Genomic DNA, 18,224 nt, shown 5'->3' with positions numbered 1-18,224 from the left:
AAATGGCCCACTTACCAAGGGATAAAGACAGATTATTTAATAAACATTTTGTGAAAACTGATTAAATATACAAGGGAAAAAAAGAATAATAATTTATAATCTCTCCCCTAGCATTTATAGCAAAATCAACTGCAGAGGAATCAAAAGTTTAAATAAAACAAAAGTACTAGAAAATTGTATTTTTAAAATAATTTTGGCATGAGACAGATCTTTATAAGTCAAAAGCCAAAAGTCACACATATACAAACACACACACACACCTGATAAATTACTAACTAAAAAAAAAAGTCCTATGTGATTGCCATAATATCTAGAAAGCATCTATAAACTGATAAAAAAAAAAAGTGACCACAACCCAAACGAATAAGTAAGAAAAAGAGTACCAATCCATTAGAAAAGTAGGCAAGATCACAGAGAATTTAATACAAATAGTTCTCAAACATAACAGCCTTTGACCTAGCAATCACACTTCCAGGAATTTTTCCAAGAGGTGTGCTTGCAAAAAGTAATGTACATGCAAAGATATTCATTACAGAATTTGTTCTGTTCCAATTACAGTAAGATAATGTTAATAATCAAACTGCTATCAATAGAGGAAAAAGGTAGGTAGGTACAGATAAGCAATGCTAGCCAAAGATGCATTCAAAGAAGCAAAGTAAAAAAATACAGAATGTCATGCATGTATTTTTTTCTAAAAATTTGTACAGTAACATAGTTGTGACTACATAGAACAATTCTAGAAAGATCACAAGAAACTGGACACCAAAAGTTGCATCCAAAGAGACTGAATAATGGGAGGATGAGAATCAGAAATGACTCTTTTCCATATAACTCTTTAATAATTTTTGAATTTAATATTATTAAAATAAAGAAAACTGATCAAAGTCATAGGGAACACTCCATGAAACCAGAACATGTGAACTGCTACTTTAACTTTACAACAGTCATAATACTTCTGAAGTATCATATTTAGTATGTTCAGAAATCAAACATAGTTTACATTTCTGATATCAAACCAAACTCCCCTCTTTTTCAATGCATGTGTGGAGAAAACACACACAACTGGGGAAAAAACTTGGAATTTTTTAAAATTTATTTATTTTAATTGGAGGCTAATTACTTTACAATATTATAGTGGGTTTTGCCATACATTGACATAAATCAGCCATGGGTGTACATGTGTTCCCCATCCTGAACCCCCCTCCCACCTCCCTCCCCATCCCATCCCTCTGGGTCATCCCAGTGCACCAGCCCTGAGCACCCTGTCTCATGCACTGAACCTTGACAGGTAATCTGTTTCACATATGATAATATACATGTTTCAATGCTATTCTCTCAAATCATCCCACCCTCACCTTCTCCCACAGAGTCCAGAAAACTGTTCTACACATCTGTGTCTCTTTTGCTGTCTCGCATATAAGGTCATCATTAACATCTTTCTAAATTCCATATATATGCATCAGTATACCGTATTGGTGTTTTTCTTTCTGACTTACTTCACTCTGTATAATAGGTTCCAGTTTCATCCACCTCATTAGAACTGATTCAAATGTATTCTTTTTAATGGCTGAGTAATACTCCATTGTGTATATGTACCACTGTTTTCTTATCCATTCATCTGCTGATGGACATCTAGGTTGCTTCCATGTCCTGGCTATTATAAACAGTGCTGCGAAGAACATTGGGGTACACGTGGCTCTTTCACTCCTGGTTTCCTCAGTGTGTATGCCCAGCAGTGGGATTGCTTGGTCATAAGGCAGTTCTATTTCTAGTTTTTTAAGGAATCTCCACACTGTTCTCCATAGTGGCTGTACTAGTTTGCATTCTCACCAACAATGTAAGAGGGGTTCCCTTTTCTTCACATCCTCTCCAGCATTTATTGTTTTTAGACTTTTGGATCGCAGCCATTCTGATTGGCATGAGATGGTACCTCATTGTGGTTTTGATTTGCATTTCTCTGATAATGAGTGATGGTGAGCATCTTTTCATGTGTTTGTTAGCCATCTGTATGTCTTCTTTGGAGAAATTTCTGTTTAGTTCTTTGGCCCATTTTTTGATTGGGTCATTTATTTTTCTGGAATTGAGCTTCAGGAGCTACTTGTATATTTTTGAGATTAGTTGTTTGTCAGTTGCTTCATTTGCTATTATTTTCTCCCATTCTGAAGGCTGTCTTTTCACCTTGCTTATAGTTTCCTTCATTGTGCAAAAGCTTTTAAGTTTAATTAGGTCCCATTTGTTTATTTTTGCTTTTATTGCCATTACTCTGGGAGGTGGGTCATAGAGGATCCTGCTGTGATGTATGTCAGAGAGTGTTTTGCCTATGTTCTTCTCTAGGAGTTTTACAGTTTCTGGTCTTACGTTTAGATCTTTAATCCATTTTGAGTTTATTTTTGTGTATGGTGTTAGAAAGTGTTCTAGTTTCATTCTTTTATGAGTGGTTGACCAGTTTTCCCAGCACCACTTGTTAAAAAGATTGTCTGTTCTCCACTGTATATTCTTGCTTCCTTTGTCAAACATAAGGTGTCCACAGGTGCGTGGATTTATCTCTGGGCCTTCTATTTTGTTCCATTGATCTATATTTCTGTCTTTGTGCCAGTACCATACTGTCTTGATGACAGCAGCTTTGTAGTAGAGCCTGAAGTCAGGCAGGTTGATTCCTCCAGTTCCATTCTTCTTTCTCAAGACTGCTTTGGCTATTCAAGGTTTTTTGTATTTCCATACAAGTTGTGAAATTATTTGTTCTAGTTCTGTGAAAAATACCGTTGATAGCTTGATAGGGATTGCATTGAATCTATAGATTGCTTTGGGTAGTATACTCATTTTTACTATATTGATTCTTCCGATCCATGAACATGGTATATTTCTCCATCTATTTTGTCATCTTTGATTTCTTTCACCAGTGTTTTATAGTTTTATATATATAGGTCTTTTGTTTCTTTAGGTAGATGTATTCTTAAGTATTTTATTCTTTTCATTGCAATGGTGAATGGAATTGTTTCCTTAATTTCTGTTTCTGTTTTCTCATTGTTAGTGTATAGAAATAAGGGATTTCTGTGTGTTAATTTTATATCCTGCAACTTTACTATAATCATTGATTAGCTCTAGTAATTTTCTGATGGAGTCTATAGGGTTTTCTATGTAGAGGATCATGTCATCTGCAAACAGTGAGAGAAAATCTTGGAATTTTATTACCCTCCTTTAACCCGAGTTTCAGCACTTAAGAAGCACTTAAGTAGCAACATCAAAGAATATTCTCTTGAAGGGAAAAAAAATTCATTACCAAAATTTAAAGTGATATAACAACTAATTTTTTAAGAAGAATATTGCAAAAGTTATCAATAGTTCAGTTCAGTTCAGTTCAATCGCTCAGTTGTGTCCGACTCTTTGCGACCCCATGAACTGCAGCATGCCAGACCTCCCTGTCCATCACCAACTCCCAGAGTTTATCCAAACTCATGTCCATCAAGTCAGTGATGCCATCCAGCCATCTCATCCTCTGTCTTCCCCTTCTCCTCCTGCCCCCAATCCCTCCCAGCATCAGAGTCTTTTCCAGTGAGTCAACTCTTCGCATGAGGAGGCCAAAGTATTGGAGTTTCAGCTTCAAAATCAGTCCTTCCAATGAACACCCTGGACTGATCTCCCTTAGGATGGACCAGTTGGATCTTCTTGCAGTCCAAGGAACTCTCAAGAGTCTTCTCCAACACCACAGTTCAAAAGCATCAATTCTTCGGCACTCAGCTTTCTTCACAGTCCAACTCTCACATCCATACATGACCACTGGAAAAACCATAGCCTTGACTAGATGGACTTTTGTTGGCAAAGTAATGTCTCTGCTTTTGAATATGCTATCTAGGTTGGTCATAACTTTCCTTCCAAGGAGTAAGCGTCTTTTAATTTCATGGCTGCAGTCACCATCTGCAGTGATTTTGCAGCCAAAAAAAAGAAAGTCAGCCACTGTTTCCACTGTTTCCCCATCTATTTCCCATGAAGTGATAGGACAAGATGCCATGATCTTACTTTTCTGAATGTTGAGCTTTAAGCCAACTTTTTCACTCTCTACTTTCACTTTCATCAAGAGGCTTTTTAGTTCCTCTTCCCTTTCTGCCATAAGGGTGGTGTCATCTGCATATCTGAGGTTATTGATATTTCTCCTGGCAATCTTGATTCCAGCTTGTGTTTCTTCCAGCCCAGCATTTCTCATGATATATTCTGCATAGAGGTTAAATAAGCAGGGTGACAATATACAGCCTTGACGTACTCCTTTTCTTATTTGGAACCAGTCTGTTGTTCCATGTCCAGTTCTAACTGTTGCTTCCTGACCTGCATATAGGTCTCTCAAGAGGCAGGTCAGGTGGTCTGGTATTCCCGTCCCTTTCAGAGTTTTCCACAGTTTATTGTGATCCACACAGTAAAAGGCTTTGGCATAGTCAATAAAGCAGAAATAGATGTTTTCCTGGAAGTCTCTTGCTTTTTCAATGATCCAGCAGAAAGAAAGACAATGCCAAAGCAATGCCAAAGAATGCTGAAACTACCACACAATTGCACTCATCTCACATGCTGGTAAAGTAATGCTCAAAATTCTCCAAGCCAGGCTTCAGCAATACATGAACCGTGAACTTCCAGATGTTCAAGCTGGTTTTAGAAAAGGCAGAGGAATCAGAGATCAAAGTTATCAATACTTCACTTTTAATTGTATGACTTCTTGCTATAATATTTTATTTCCTCAATTCATGAAATAAAAAATATATCTTCAATATTGAGACATCAGCCAGGTGTCTGCATGTGTAACAAAATAGCAGTGATTGAAATGTTTTCACATATCAGAATTTCGACACTTAACAATTATGTATGTATCTTAGTGCCAAGTAATGTTCTAGGCACTAGGAATTACAACAATGAATAAAACAGACAAAAATTCTGTTTTCATGGAGCTTATGCTAAAGGACACTTGGAGTCCAAAAGCCACCTTTATTTAAAGTTGAAAGTTGTATTTAAAAAAAAAAAAAAAGGTAGAGAGTGGGGCCAGAGAGTAAAGGAAGTATAAGCATGCCCTTTTTAACTTGTTTAACAAGTAAAAGTGTATATAGTTGAACATATTCCCTAAGTCCCTCTCCAGAAATGTCCGTGACGTGGAAACTGCAAGGATTAACTAGCCAGCAAATATACAGACAGGAGGGATGTGGACTATATGTCAAACACAGTCAATTAGAAACTAATGTTTTTGATTTTAAATGTTACAAATATTTAATCAGTATAGTCTTTCTACGGACTCTCTTCTGTAAGTCACTGAACCTCAGTTTCGCATAGTTAGGCAGGAATTTCTTCAGATATATCCTAGAGAATCGCAAAGGTTCTCAATACTTAGAGTATCTAAATATTATTTCCCAAACTATTGACTTTTGGTGCCACAATTTGGTCAAAGTATACTATCCTATACAATATTATCAGCATAGGTCAGAGAAAACCCAAATTAATTTATTTGATAATGTTGTATTATCTGCAATTGGACTGTATTCACTGAAAATTTCCCTTTATGTTGACACTGTCTTCAAAGAAGTCTTTATTTATAGGTTAAAGTCAACTGTCTTAGAATGTTCAAGGAACTGAATATTAAGTAGAATGTTCATGTGACTGACAATTTACATATTCTCTCTCTCTTCCTCTCTCTCTACAATACACACATACACGCTTGCACACACACACGTTTACAGAGATGCAAAAACCTATGGATTCCTTAAAAAGTAGCCACTCTAGGAAACCAATGCTTCCTTAAATAATTTTCAATATCTTTCTGAAATTCCTCTGTGTAATTCCCTACAGGATCTACTTACAGGCAAATAAGTAAGTAAAGCTTGGTGAATTCTTTTTTTAAACACATGGGACTTAAAACAATGACTGTCATTGTTTAAGTGTTTTCACAAAAACATTAATCTTGACTATTTCCAAATATCAAATCAGTTTTCAAAGGATAAAGATTTGACACTCTGAAGATACTCAAGAAAATCTAACACAGGCTCTGAAGATAATTCCAAAGAAGAAGTGCAAACATATCCAGGCAACAAGGTCACTGGCAAATCTCACTGATCTAGACATTTAATCCTTCAGCATTTACCAAGCACCCATTCTGCCAGATACTCGAGAATATTTTATGTGATTAACCCTTATTCAGATGCAGAAGTTCTGGTGTGCTTGTTAAAAATGAAAAGGAAAAATCACTTTACTTTATAATCACACCTCATTTATGGCCTGCTAGAATTAGTTAGCCAAATGGCTGCTGATAAGCTCAAACAGTTTTAGCACTGGGTTATTGGGGTCAAAGGTTAAACCCCCATGTGGGAGACTTAAACCAGCTCTGTTCTGAGGCCAGACCACATGCTTAGCTCCAGGCAGCCACTCTGTAAAAGTCTGCAATTGATCACAAATTGGGCAAGAGGGCAGGAAAAGATTCACAACCCCACCACCCACATAAGAATAACAACTTGGCGTACTGCCTAATGGCATGTATACTAGAATTCTTACCTCTACAGGATCCCCTTCTCTTTCATACACTGAAAAACTACAGATGATATGGGTTATGATCATACACACCTCAAAATGATGATCAATCAACTCAAAATATTCTTCAAGGGGCACCGATCCAGAAAAAGAACATGTGAAATCTTTGATTCCCTGTTTTTCAAAATATTCTTGAAGGCGGATGATAAGCTCATTTGTTATAAGCCAAAGATCCTCAAATTGTTCACTCTGAATGCGGTATCGTTCTAAAGAGAAAAGCAATTAAGCAAAAGGCTTATTAACACAATTACTAGCTGAAATAATGTATTGCTGTTGTTCAGTCGCTGAGTTGTGTCTGACTCTGTGCGATCCCGTGGACTGCAGCACACCACACTCCCCATTCCTTCGCTATTTCCCAGAGTTTGCTCAAATTCATGCCATCAAGTCAGTGATGCCATGAATTATCACTAAATCTGACATGAACACCAAAATGAAAAGGACAAAGATTTCATTTTGGGAATATAGATATAATTTCTACTGGCTTAATAAAAATAATTTTATGACATTATTGTGATTTTCTGCATCAATAACTTAACATTTTCAAATTTCACTCCAAAGGTATGTGATCACAGTGCCAAGCTGCAGAGTATGGTCCTTTTAACTATTTATCTTATGATAGGTTTCAATATAGTAAAAACACAAAATTTGGATCCTTCCAAAAAAAAAAACTTTACTCAAAAAGTAAGAAAACAAAGAAAGAAAACAAAAAAGGTAAGAAAACAGCCATTGCAAAAGTATACCTGGTATCATTATATGTTTCAGAAAATTGATATGAAATAAAATTTATTCTACAGCAAGCCCCACATCCTGGCCACAGCAGCCAGTTTAAACCCCTGTTATCATAATCAAAGCTTTCTATTTTTCTAGTAGTTCTTTCATTTGAAGAAAGATTTTGCAATAAGACCCTTCCCCAAATAGAAATCTTGGTTCCCTCCATTCCCTGAAACCACAGCTCATAGCCAAATTCTTGCCTCCTACCCTGATGATGCTGATGATGACAACAAAGATGACAGTGATGATGACAGCAGTGACAATAACTACATCTATGATAAGAGCAACTATTATATGTTGAGCACCAACTATGCATCGAGCACTAAAATTGTAACAACTCATTCTTCTACAAAAAAAGAAAACCAGGCACAGAGAATCTCAGAGACTTGCCAAAGGTCACAAAGTAAATTAAATGTCAGAGCTAGAATTTATGATAAATATCATTCTTTCCAATTGTCTAAACTCGACCTATCCTTTAGGATTTGGCTTCAATCTCAACTACCCCAAGAAAACTTTATTTCTCTACCATCGATAGTAGCCTTGGGCTGCCCTGGTGACTCAGATGGTAAAGAATCTGCCTGCAATGCAGGAGACCAGGGTTCAACCTTTGAGACAGGAAGATTGCCTGGAAAAAGGAATGGCTACCCATTCTAGTATTCTTACCTAGAGAATTCCATGGACAGAGGAGCCTGGTGGGCTACAGTTGCAATGAGTTGGACATGACTGACTGACTAACATGTAGCAGCCTTATATGTACCAGGCACTATCTAAAGCACTTCACATTCACTCTCTTGCTTAAATCTCAATCACCCAATAGGGAAAATACTGTTATCCCCATTTTACAGAAGAATAAATCTATTAATCTATTAATCCAAAGATTATCTATCAGTCTTAACCACTTCACAATATTGCCTGTCTCTGAATTTATACAGAGAATGTCTACAGTTTACTGTTTACTTAACTGTGTACAACCATGTATTCTTACTTAACTTTCCATATAATCATATTTGGTCTCTTCAAAGAGACCATACACTTTTTGAGATCAAAGTCACCTATTCTATTGAACATCTATTATGTTTCATAAAGAAATAAATCTTGGGAGTATAAAAATTAACTCAGTCTTTTTGCTTAAAGAACCTAAGGTACTATGATACACGCATGTAAAATAGTTATTTATACTTCCCATGGTACTATAAATATATTACAACTTTAAATTGGTTTTTAACTTTGTCATCCTCAACCAGAATCCAAGAACATATCTGCTCTCATTCCCCAAGTCGACTCTTTTTAATTACATAAGGAATAAAATAAACTGAGTATTCCTGCCACAGAACATGCAAACAGTCTATTCTCTGCTGTCATATCATTTGACATGATATGACATGAACCTTCATGTCATGAACCTTCCCCACACTCCCTTCACTCTAGTCTTATTCTGGATGTTGGCTTCTGCCCATGGTGCTGATCAGATGTCTTCTCATTTCTCCCCATCAAAGACAGTAGGGCCAAGGTCAGATATGACAACCTTTACCTTTCTTGGTAATTTTCACTGAAGGTTTAATGTTTTAGAAGAAAACTAGAGTACAGTTATGGAGGGGTGTGAGTAGACAAGTAGAAGGGAGAATGCTAATGACAAAGTATGCTAGTATTAGAATCCTCTAAATCTGGGGTCTTACCTAAGTCAAGCTTGGCATCCAACACAGAAAACCCAGACTGATATTTATTCATTCTTCTATTCATTTGTAGAAGTCAGTTCAAGATGCTGGAGATAAAATCATGAATAAAGCAAGATCCTCTGCCTTCAAGAAGTTCACTATAGATCTTGAAAGACAGAGTGATGGGGGAAGAATGAACAAGGTTTCCACCATCACTGACTCAGGGGACTCAGGGATACCCCATTAAGGTTGATTTTGCCACAGAAATATCAGAGCTTTCCCCAAGGGATATACAACTATTTTCAAGTATATGAAGGCCTATTACATAGCAGAAGAATTAGGCAATAACAAGGGAGCAGCAGCAAAGGGAAGAAGGCACAATAAGAACTGTTTAATAATTATAGGTATTAATAGACTTGGCTGCCCTGGGAAGTGTTTAAGGCTCTGAGCTCCTTGGTGATCGGTGCTTTCTTAAAAGTCTCCTTGGGAGTTGTAGAACTCAGTGAGGAAGAAGATAGGCCTCTGAAGTTACAGACCAATCTGTCCCTCCCTGCATCCTAAGACACATATTGGGCAGCTCAGTGCTGCCTCCAGGTCTCAGCCATTTGTCCCTCTTAGGTAGAAAGATAGCTTCTGGCTCAGGGCCGGCTCAGGACCTTGTCTTTCTCTATGTCTTCCCATCTTGGGTCAAGTGTCTGCTCCAGCCCAGAGCCCCCATCCAGGCCTGGGGAATTCCCTTGGCCTTCTAGAAGACAACACTGAGCTGAGCCAGTTACATCTCCTTTTACAGCTTTGTGATCTCCACAAACACAAACTTTATATTCTGCTGCACACTCTTTGCTGGACGTAGCAGATGTAGGTGATGAAGTTCCATGCTGCAGGGATGCAGGCCCGAGAGAAGAGACGGTGAAATGTAGTCATGACTATTGGAGCAACAGAGATGAATATGATAGCAGGAGTGAGCGCATACGCTGGCACTGCCACACTTGACTGTGGCTACCCTCCCTGTGAGCAGCATCTGCAAAGCCACAGACTGGATGGTGAGTGAGTTGTCCTCCAGAGTGGCCTGTGCCAACACCAGGAGAGGTGTGTCCATTCGACTGTAATTTTTTGATACAAATGTGTCACAACTTAAAAATCTTAAAAGAAATGCACTAAACATTTCTATCAAAGGTTAGTTTTATTAGTTAAATTATATTTAAAAGTAAAACATTTTATTAGCATTTACAGCTGGAGGAAATGTGGAGAGGACTCTTAGCTAAATGCCAACAAGTACCTCCAAGTTCAGCTGTCCTGGGGCTGAAATGATGATGGGGAAAGACAGATCCAATTGACACCTATCCTGATGCCTCCTAGGAACTGCTGGATTCAGTTCCCATTCACAGCTTACAGTGGGCATGGGTGTTTCATTAAGGAGAGCAGGGGATGTTGTGAGCAAGCCAAGAAAGGCAGTGGGCCCAAAAGCTTCCCCAGGAGAGACAAAGTATCTTATTTCTGCTGCCCACAGCTGGAGCTCCTTCCTCACTCTTGGAAGACAACAAACCCCTAATCTGACAAAATGAAATGCAGGCAAGTCTAAACATTTCTCTTTATCTTTCATCAAGATTTGAATTATCTGAACAGAGGCTGATGAACTCTCTAGGAGACACAGCTCAATCCCCCATACTGGGCAAAGACTTCCACTTTCTAAAGTAACAGAGAAAAGTCTTGGACAGTAGATTCAAAAGGCAAGGGACAAATGAAAGAAATGAAACACAATTCCCTTTACAAAGTAGCCATAAAGCAAGACAATCTTTATCTTGATAGTCTTAAAAAGATTCTAAGTAACTCTGCACCTACTCATTCAATTCAAAAGGTATTAAGCAGTGAGTGCTGGGGAAACAATGGGGAACAACACATACTGGTCCTGGCCTTCATCCTAGTGAGAAGGGTAGAAAATAAGCAAATAAATAACAAATAATTACAAGTTATGAAAGGACTATGATGCAGATAAAAAGGGTGCTATGATAAAGACTAATGGTAAAACAGTCTTTTTATTATTTCATAAAACACAGCAGCTAAATAATACTAGCCGCTAAAATTTACCTAGCACTTACAGTGTACCAGGAAATTGCTTCATGCTTTTTAGGAATTATCTCATTTGATTCTTATATAGTATAATTGCACTATTTTACTTCCATTTCTGTAGATGGAAAAAACAGGCACAGCAATTTTTTCAAAGTCATTCAAATGAAAGCTAAACCAGAGCAGGGATTTAATTAATCTAATTCTAGACTTCATACTCCTAATCATTTTGTGCATAAAGCTTGGAGCTTAAGATGGAAAGAACAGCCCAGGTAGAGGGAATGGCAAGTTCAAAGACTTTATGGGAGAAAAAGTCAGAGATGTACCAAGAACTGAGAGAAGGTCATAGTAAGGAAAAGTGCCCAAAGATGAAGTTCAGGCCAGGCCAGAACATACAGGGAGACCTATAAGGGTTAGTAAAAGTTTTGATATTATTATCAACACAAAAGATTTTAAGCTGGAGAGAGGCATGATAAAATTTGTAATTGTTTGTTTCTTTGTTTTTATTATAAAAGCTGCCAAGTAGAAAAGGAATTGAAAAGGGATAAAAATAGACTCATAGTTAAGGACATTATAATCATGATCCAACATAGTGGTGCCATATATAAGCAACTAAGGGTATCACATTATGAAGGCAATCTCCAGTTGCTCAGCTCTTATCCCTAAGCAAAATTTAAAATGTAGTAAATTTTTAAATCTATGACTTTAGTACAAATAAATCATCCAACCATCAATTTCTTCATCCACACAAAGGGGAAAATAAAGCATAGCTCACAAGGCCAGTATGAAGATCAACTATAACGTTATATGGAAAAGATTTACACAAGTGTAATTTATCTTTGTATTATTATTTTTTTGGCCGCAATACACGTAAGATCTTAGTTTCCCACCAGGGATAAAACCCACACCCCTTGCACTGGAAGTGCAGAGTCTTAACCATTGAATCACCAGAAAAGTACTTATATTTTAAAATTTAGATCAAGAAAAATTAGATATTCAAAATATACTGGTTGAAAAAATTAAAATTTTGATACAAAAAGTATAGAATAAAACAAGTTAAAAAATCTAAAGCTCACTGGAAAACTTAAATATAAATAAAATTCTCTATTTCATTTGCTAGCAATGGCAACCCACTCCAGTGTTCTTGCCAGGAGAATCCCAGGGACGGGGAAGCCTGGTGGGCTGCCATCTATGGGGTCGCACAGAGTCAGACACGACTGAAGCGACTTAGCAGCAGCAGCAGCAGAACACTTGTGTCACCCAAAATGCATATGTTTAGTCCTGATATCCACTGTGATGATATCTGGAGATGGGGCCTTGGGGAGGAGGTTATGTCATGGGGAAGGAGTCTTCATGAATGGGATTAGCACTGTTATAAAAAAGAGACCTCAATCCGGAAATCGCAGTTTTCTCTGTAGGCCACGTGAGGGCCTTGATTGAAGACATTGTGTTCTGTCTGAAGAATATTTAAGGTTTCCAATAAAATGTATATCCCTCAAAAAAAAAAAAAAAAGAGACCTCAGCATCACTCTTAGCCCTTCTGCCACACGACACACTGCAAAGCCAGACATCTGTGAACCAGGAAGCAGGTCCTCACCAGAAACCAAACCTACGAGTGCCCTGATCTTGGACTTCCTAGCCTCCAAAACTATTAGAAATAAAATTCTGTTATGTAAAAGCCACCCAGTCTATGGACTAAGATAGTACCCAAATGGACTAAGATAGTACTCTGCTGTGAATACATGAATATCATTAAACAAGAAAAATGTAAAACTCATAATAATAAACATTTAAATAGGTCTGATATTTTCTGTAACTTTCAAATTCGGGCTTTAATTATTTTCTTATTCATCAGCATATACAGGGGGAAAAAATGTGTCAAAATGTTAAAAATTACCATGAGGCTGGGGGATTTAAAAATATAAACATGGTATCTGCAAGTTGAAGTTTTTCAGATTACCAAAAATCAACAAGAATCAAAGAGTCAAAGATTTATAAGGCATTATTTTGACTATTAAGCATTTTCTTGGTACTAGTACTCCAAGATATTTAACATTGCCCAGGAGATTTTTCCAGAGTATACATTTCATGGAAAGGAGAAATGAAAATTTCTATGTACAATATAGCATGAAAGAAAAGAGTTGTATTCTAAAATACGTCCTTACAATATTGGTAATTAAAATAGCTTCCAAAATGAACATTCAATTAATTTTTTATCTCTTTTCCTTTGCATCTTGCAACAGCAGCTCAATGGAAATAACTATTTCAGCTTCCAAATGAAATAAATTTAAAGGATTGGAATCCAGTCAATTGCCATTTCACCCTACTACAAATGGAGAAAATAATATATTTAACTAAGCAGGGCACAAAAATGCATAACGTCAGTCTCAATTCATGTCAGAACATCTGAAGTTCATCAATATAAATAATGTTTGCATTCACATCATAAACAAAGCATCAATATAGTTTATGCTATCCTGGAAATTTTAAAATGTGAAATGGAAAAGCAGATGAATGCTTTTTAAATCAAATGTTGGAAGAAATAATATAAATAATATCAGTAGATATTAGTGTAATATTCTAAATATACAACCTCTTCAATATTAATACAAACTGTGGATGGTTTCTCTAAATTTAATTTTCAAAAGGCTTTTTTCTAAGTGTATTTATATAATATTCCCATTGTCCCTCAATAATACTGCTAAGAAATTCTAAGATAAATAGTAATACAATATTATACTGATGAATCACTGTACACATTAAAGCAATGACAGCAGCAGGAGGTGCATATCAGGTGAGTTTAGATTTTCTCATGACCTGCGTGTGTGCTAAGTTGCTTCAGTCATGTCTGACTCTCTGTGACCTTATGACCTTTAGCCCTCCAGGCTTCTCTGTCCATGGGATTCTCCAGGCAAGAATACTGTAGTGGGTTGCCATGCCCACCTCCAGGGAATCTTCCCGACCCAGGGATCGAACCTTGTCTCAGGCATCTCCTGCATTGGCAGGAAGGCTCTTTAGCACTAGTGCCATCTGGGGAGGCTTTATCATAACACTTGTCCTTAAATTTGGAGGCTTCATTAAAGGACTATCACAGAGTACCTACTCCATGAAGTTTCAGATGCTTTTGAACTGTAGTACTGGAAAAGACTCTTGAGAGTCCCTTGGACTGCAAGGAGATCAAACCAGTCAACCCTAAAGGAAATCAATCCTGAATATTCATTAGAAGCACTGATGCTGAAGCTAAAGCTCCAACACTTTGGCCACCTGACGCAAAGAGCCAACTCATTGGAAAAGACTCTGATGCTGGGAAAGATTGATGGCAGGAGGAGAAGGGGATGACAGAGGACGGGATGGTTAGCTGGCATCACCGACTCAACAGACATGAGTTTGAGCAAGCCCCGGGAGATGGTGAAGGATAGGGAAGCCTGGGGTGCTGCAACCCATGGGGTCACAAAGAGTCGGACACGACTAAGCAACCGAACAATGCCAACAATAAAAATCCCACACTTTATCAAACATCTGAAGATAATTTCTCTTCTTTCTGGAATGCCCTCCACCTAAAAATCTCCTATTCATTCCAAAAGATCCTTCACAAATAAAATCACTTATGGAACCTCATTCTTTTGGAATCCAGCAGCAGCTAAAGTGTGCTTCTATAAGCACATCAGGTGTTCTATAATCGATTCACTACCTGTTTGTTTCTCCAATTAGTCCAGGAGCGCCACAAGAGTCATGAGATGTATTAGATATAAAGACATCTGCTGAGTGAAAAATGAGCAAAGGTGCACAGTCCAGCCAGATAGAGTAGAGCAAAACTCTCACTTTCTTTCTTCTGAAGATATTTTGTTTAACACAGTTCAACATTATATATGCTTTCTTTTGACAGATGCAAAAAGAAAGCCTTTTTCAAGGCTCAACCCTTATTCACATACATGACTACAATCCTTTCATTATATCTGAAAGCAAAATAATCAAAATGGAAAAGCAAAGGACTTTTAAACTTGACCTGATTCAATTCAATAACTCTTTCTAGCATGTTACACTCTTTCAGGATATTGAAATATTTAGCATTATTAGTTATCCTTTCCATATTCCAAAGGCCTACCTGAGGCAACATAAATTTGCTATTTGCAATTGCTTAGTGCTACTCATGACACTAAGAAGATATATTTACTCAGCTTTCATTGCTAATTACCAGTTTAACAGGGTATAGAAGTCTAAGTTGAAAATCATTTCTCTCAGATCTTAAGGAAAATTTTTCCATCATCCTCTAGGTTTCAAATTGGGAAAGGAGTACATGAAGGCTGTATATTGTCACCCTGTCAGACGCTTATTTAACTTACATGCAAAGTATATCATGCGAAAAGACAGGCTAGATGAGCCAAAGGCTGGAATCAAGATTGCCGGGATAAATATCAATAACCTCAGATACGCAGATGACACCACCCTTGCAGCAGAAAGTGAAGGGAAACTAAAGAGCCTCTTGATGAAAGTGAAAGAGGAGAGTAAAAAAGTTGGCTTGAAACTCAACATTCAAAAAAACTAAGGTCATGGCATCCTATCCCAGCACTTTATGGCAAATAGATGGGGATACAATGGAAAAAGTGAGAGACTTTGTGACAGCAGCCATGAAATTAAAAGACACTTGTTCCTTGGAAGAAAAGCTATGACCAACCTAGACAGACAGCATATTAAAAAGCAGACACATTACTTTTCTAACAAAGGTCCATCTAGTCAAAGCTATGGTTGTTCCAGTAGTCATGTATGGATGTGAGAATTGGACCATAAAGAAAGCTGAGCACCGAAAAATTGATGTTTTTGAACTGCTGTGTTGGAGAAGACTCTTGAGAGTCCCTTGGACTGCAAGGAGATCAAACCAGTCAATCTTAAAGGAAATCAGTCTTGAATATTCATCAGAAGGACTGATGCTGAAGCTGAAGCTCCAATACTTTGTCCACCTGATGCAAAGAACTGACTTATTGGAAAAGACCCTGATGCTGAGAAAAACTGAAGGTGGGAGGAGAAGGAGACGAGAGAGGATGAGATGGTTGGATGGCATCACCAACTCGATGGACATGAGTTTGAGCAAGCTCTTGGAGTTGGTGATGGACAGGAAAGCCTGGTGTGCTGCAGCCCACGGGGTCGCAAAGAGTCAAACAAGACTAAGTGACTGAATTGAACTAAAATAGTATCTAATAATTTTGATGAAAAGTTAAATGGCTTCTTGATTAATTTACCTTGAGTTTTTATTTTTTCCTTTCTAATCTTTGGAGATATGCCCCTGATCCTTAGTGCTCTAAAATTTCACAATAATATGTTTATATGTATTTCTTTTTCTCATTCATTGTGCTAACATCAAACAGGCTCCTCCAATATCCACAACTGAGACATTTCATTTCCTAGAAATCTTTGTCTCCATTGGTTGTCTCTCCATCTTTACAACCCACTCCCCAAACATCACACCTTGTTTGATGAGCCTGTCATCAGAATCTGCAGTCTCTCTGAACTCTGACATCAACACCTCACTCATTCTCTAACCACCAGCGTTTGTGCTTCTGGTTTACTTGCTCTATAATTCCCACTACTTCTTGAACCTAATCAAGATATGTGGTCTATTGAACTTGTTAATTTTTCACCATGTATCACTTTTCTCTGCTCTTTATTTGTCTCAGCTTAGATTTGGTAGTTCATTGTTATAACCATTCTCATAAAAATATTTTATCTGCAATTCTGTTTCAAAATCCAAACCCTGACTTTAGTTGCTTGGATAACAAGAAACAAATCACTGCTGGGCAAAATTGTCTAAGGATGACTGGATTCACTTTAAAATTCAGGATCTCAGACTCTAATGGGAACTCATCATTGCTTATATTTTACAAGTTTGCTTTCTTATTCTCCAAGACACCAATGTCACACTTTTTTTTTTTTTTCAAATTTAGAGATCAGCAAAGCTCCCCTATCTTTTCATCAACAAATCTATAAAGTCTCCCTAGACCTACATCCTGTCACAGTAAACTTTGAACTCTCCTCACCCTCCAAGTTCTGTATCCCATCCCCTCTCTCCTTCTAAAGGACTTCATTGCTTTGTGATGCCCTTCTACTTCCTGATCATCAGCCTTTCCCACTAACTCATTTCAATTGATATTTAAACATGTTCTGAAAGTGAAAAGTCAAAGTGTTAGTTACTCAGTCATGTCTGACTCTTTGTGACTCCATGGACGGTAGCCCACCAGGTTCTTCTTTCCATGGAGTTATCCAGGCAAGAATACTAACATGCTCTAATATTGCTTATTTCAAAACAAAACCCCACAACTCCTTTCAGCTATGTTTTACTTCGGAATTACTGAGTTTAATTGTCCAATTCTTACTGAAAATGCTAGTTACTAAAAACGTGTAGTGCTACTAATAGATACTCTAAATTTAACCTTGGACTAAGCTGCAGCTTAGACTGCACTGCTTTGGACTCAATATAGAATTACATTTAGTAAGCTGAGTTTTATCATTATTTTTAAAGCTCTATGAAATTTGTTATTCAAAGTATAATTACATAACAATTATAACTACAAAAATAAGCTATAGAGACATTATTGAAGAAGCTATTTTTGTGATATTCAGAAGAGAAATTTCATCCTGGACTCAGTATCAGGCTATGCATCTCCTAAACAACTGATTCGATTTTATCTTTAGAGCATTCTGAAAATTGGAACTAAAATGCTTTCCTTTTATTTCTAAGCTGCTAGTATCATATCAATTGTATGTTAGTCTTATTCTTCAATCTTCAGTAATTTTAAAACATATTTTAAACACTTTAAGAAACAAGTGGAACAAGGCAACGTACAAATAGATATAGTAAAGAAAAAGATAAAAGTAGATACATAACAAAGATCAAGAAAAGCATCGAGACAAAAGGAACAGGAAGGAAGAGAGAGAGTAAGGTGGTAGTGTTTGCTGTGGGAAGTAATAAATAACAGTGTGCATCTGGATCTTAAGAAAGTGGCATGGCAGGAATATATAATTATAGACAACAGCATATTTCTTCTGAAATATCACTGTACTGAATCAGTCTAAATAACTGACTTCCACGTGGAAATATTTTATAATTCTGATTATAAAAATATTTCTCATAAAATGTGACCCATTTGTTATTTTTAACAACTTTATAGAAGTATCATTGATATA

General features: G+C 37.1%; 1 protein-coding gene across 16 annotated transcripts in view; it reads right to left on the bottom strand.

Moving 5' to 3' along the window:
- Positions 1-18,224, bottom strand: part of BBS9 (Bardet-Biedl syndrome 9) — a 481,107-nt gene that overhangs the window by 228,001 nt on the left and 234,882 nt on the right. For all 16 annotated transcript variants that reach the window (XM_086396500.1, XM_086396501.1, XM_086396502.1 and 13 more), the window contains one exon: positions 6,589-6,761. In XM_086396500.1, coding sequence (XP_086252626.1) covers positions 6,589-6,761 — 173 coding nt within the window. The remainder of the gene's footprint in view (positions 1-6,588; positions 6,762-18,224) is intronic.

Source organism: Bos grunniens, chromosome 4 (assembly GCF_055505025.1).
Source record: "Bos grunniens cultivar Pamir isolate PY7600 chromosome 4, Bosgru_T2T1.0, whole genome shotgun sequence".
In the NCBI taxonomy this organism is placed as follows: Eukaryota; Metazoa; Chordata; class Mammalia; order Artiodactyla; family Bovidae; genus Bos; species Bos grunniens.
This window is presented reverse-complemented; position numbering and strand designations above follow the sequence as displayed.